This window comes from Condylura cristata, unplaced genomic scaffold (assembly GCF_000260355.1).
Source record: "Condylura cristata isolate star-nosed mole 26May11 unplaced genomic scaffold, ConCri1.0 scaffold00004, whole genome shotgun sequence".
Lineage (NCBI taxonomy): Eukaryota > Metazoa > Chordata > Mammalia > Eulipotyphla > Talpidae > Condylura > Condylura cristata.
In genome coordinates this window covers 234,487-237,526 of record NW_004567105.1, presented here as the reverse complement: position 1 = coordinate 237,526, position 3,040 = coordinate 234,487, and the positions used below count along the sequence as shown (strand labels likewise).

The following is a 3,040-nucleotide window of genomic DNA, read 5'->3' as shown; positions in this document are numbered from 1 at the left end:
CCCCCCATGCACCACCTCCTGGAGCCGTCCGCGGACATGGCGACGGCGCTGCTCGCGGGCGAGAAGCTGCGCGAGCTCATCCTGCCGGGCGCGCAGGACGACAAGGCCGGCGCGCTGGCCGCGCTGCTGCTGCAGCTGAAGCTCGAGCTGCCGTTCGACCGCGTGGTCACCATCGGCACCGTGCTGGTCCCCATTCTGCTCGTCACCCTGGTCTTCACCAAGAACTTCGCAGGTGAGGGGCCGCGGCTTCCCGCCCTCCAGAGCGCTGTCGAGCGAGCGCTGTCTGCTGCCGCACCAGACCGCGGGTGGCACAGGGCGGGGAGGGCTGGGGGAGTGGCGCTGGGTGACCCGCTGCTGCGGGGTGCCGGGCCCTGCCCTTAGCAGCGGTGTTCCTGGGCCCGGCCGCAGGCTGGCCTGCAGCAGGGTGGGGGCCCACGCCGCCCTAGCTGGCGGGCTCCTCCGGCCAGGGAGGCCGAGCCAGGGCCGTGGCCGGGGCTGCAGAGGGCGAGGGGCAGCGAGGCCGGCACCTGCCCCTCTGGGCCTAACGGAGGGCCCCTGGCAGGACAGAGCCCCCAGATGGGAAGGTGCCTGGAGGCTGTGGGCCACTCCGGGCGTGGCCTGCCCAGGGGTACCCAGGGTCACGACCTGATGCAGGAGGTGGTTCCCTGCCTGGCGTCCGGCTGGCCACGTGTCCAGGAAGGCCTTGGCGCCCTGAGAGCCTGGCGGGGTCCACCTCCCGCACGTCCAAGGGGTGGGCAGGGGTGCTCTGCACCAGTCGCCCCGAATCACGTTCTCACGTCCAGCCCTCCAGGGTGCGCTGGACCTGACGGGGACGTTGTCCAGGCCACCTAACACAGGGGCTGCTGTCGGCCCTCCGGCAGGGTGCCCAGTGTCCAGCACCCCCACGTGTCCTTGCCTGGCGCAGAGCAGCAGGCTGTGGCCTGCAGGGCAGTGGCCGCCCGAGGGGAAGCTGGCCACGGGTGCCCTGGGCTCCCCCAGAGCCACACCCGGGCCCAGGGCGGCTCTGGAGCCCCCGCTCAGCCGGGCCCCGGGGCAGACGCCGGGCAGCCCGAAGCCCCTTGGAGTCAGAGCGGCGGCCAGGCCGGCGAGCGGCCCGGCAGCAGGAGTCCCGTGGCTGGTGCCGTCTGGATGCTGAGAGGCCCTGGCGCTCGGGGACAGGGAGACCCTGGCGTGCTGCCCGGCCGTGCTGCCCAGGCCTGGAAGGCAGAGCTGGGAGGACCAGCTCCCACCCGAGCCCCAGGTCCCGCTGCCCCACCGGAGCTGGCCCGCGGCCGGGAGACCTGGGGCTCCCCTCTCGGTGCAGGGGGCACCCCGTCCGCGGCCGCTGGTCTGAGAGAAGAGCCGCCTCCTTCCTCGCCTCCAGGGTTGGCTGTCGGGCAGAACTCCGCGAATAAAAATGCCGTCCAGGAGCTGGCTCCTTCGCCTTTTCCCTTCTGGTGCTCTGAGCCCAGCTCATCACCAGGCCCTAAAATCGTGTCCTCCTGGGCCCTGGGAGGTGGCCCTGGCGGCACCCTCCCGAGCCTGGGCCCCAGCCTGCCCCCTGCACCGGGCCTCGCCCTCGAGTGAGGGGCGTGCACCGCCTTGGGGGTCCTGAGCAGACCAGCGGGCCAAGCTGAGGACAGGGGCTCATGGGCCGCGCCTCGGGCTGCTGCAGGGCCCGACGCCAAGGACACCTGAGGGCCCAGCCGGCTCCCAGCTCCGCTTGCGCCGGGGGTCTCACACCTGCCATCTGAGCGGCCAGCACGCTTCCTGCGGGGTGGGCACAGGGCCCTGGAGACACTGGCCCTCGGCATGCGGGTGCCGCCCCGGAGGTGGCTGGGCAGGGCGGGCAGGGCCGGGGACCAGGCTCGGGCAGCCGGGCAGAGGGTCGGGCCTGAATGGCCTTGCTCGTCTAGCCCCGGGGCCGGGGGTGAGTTCAGGGTGCAGGTCCGTCTCTGGGTCTAAAGGACCGTGCATGCGGGTCCCAGGGCAGCCCCTCCCCCACGCCCGGCCGGAGAGGGCGGCTGCCGCTCGGGGTTCCCGGTGGGGGCGGGCGGCGGGCCCCCAGCGGCTGTCCTGTCGCCCGCAGAGGAGCCCATTTACTGTTACACCCCGCACAACTTCACGCGCGACCAGGCGCTGTACGCCCGCGGCTACTGCTGGACGGAGCTGCGGGACGCGCTGCCCGGCGTGGACGCCAGCCTGTGGCCGTCGCTGTTCGAGCACAAGCTGCTGCCCTACTCGCTGCTGGCCTTCGCGGCCATCATGTACGTGCCGGCCCTGGGCTGGGAGTTCCTGGCCTCCACGCGCCTCACCTCGGAGCTCAACTTCCTGCTGCAGGAGATCGACAACTGCTACCACCGGGCGGCCGAGGGCCGCGCGCCCAAGATCGAGAAGCAGATCCAGTCCAAGGGCCCCGGCATCACGGAGCGCGAGAGGCGCGAGATCATCGAGAACGCCGAGAAGGAGAAGAGCCCCGAGCAGAACCTGTTCGAGAAGTACCTGGAGCGCCGCGGCCGCAGCAACTTCCTGGCCAAGCTGTACCTGGCGCGGCACCTGCTCATCCTGCTGCTCAGCGTGGCGCCCATCTCCTACCTGTGCACCTACTACGCCACGCAGAAGCAGAACGAGTTCACCTGCGCGCTGGGCGCCGCCCCCGCCGTGCGGGTCAGCTGCAAGCTGCCGGCCGTGCAGCTGCAGCGCATCGTGGCCGGCGTGGACATCGTGCTGCTCTGCTCCGTGAACCTCATCATCCTCGTCAACCTCATCCACCTGTTCATCTTCCGCAAGAGCAACTTCATCTTCGACAAGCTGCACAAGGTGGGCATCAAGACGCGCCGCCAGTGGCGCCGCTCGCAGTTCTGCGACATCAACATCCTGGCCATGTTCTGCAACGAGAACCGCGACCACATCAAGTCGCTCAACCGCCTGGACTTCATCACCAACGAGAGCGACCTCATGTACGACAACGTGGTGCGGCAGCTGCTGGCCGCGCTGGCGCAGTCCAACCACGACGCCACGCCCACGGTGCGCGACGCCG

The 3,040-nt window shown here is 71.1% G+C and overlaps 1 protein-coding gene across 1 annotated transcript in view; it reads left to right on the top strand.

The window, feature by feature from the left end:
• The first annotated feature begins 6 nt into the window (after nt 1-6).
• The window catches only part of PANX2 (pannexin 2), a 5,731-nt gene continuing 2,697 nt past the window's right edge, over nt 7-3,040 (top strand). The window contains exons 1-2 of the mRNA XM_012735082.1: nt 7-232; nt 2,090-3,036. Coding sequence (XP_012590536.1) covers nt 7-232; nt 2,090-3,036 — 1,173 coding nt within the window. The remainder of the gene's footprint in view (nt 233-2,089; nt 3,037-3,040) is intronic.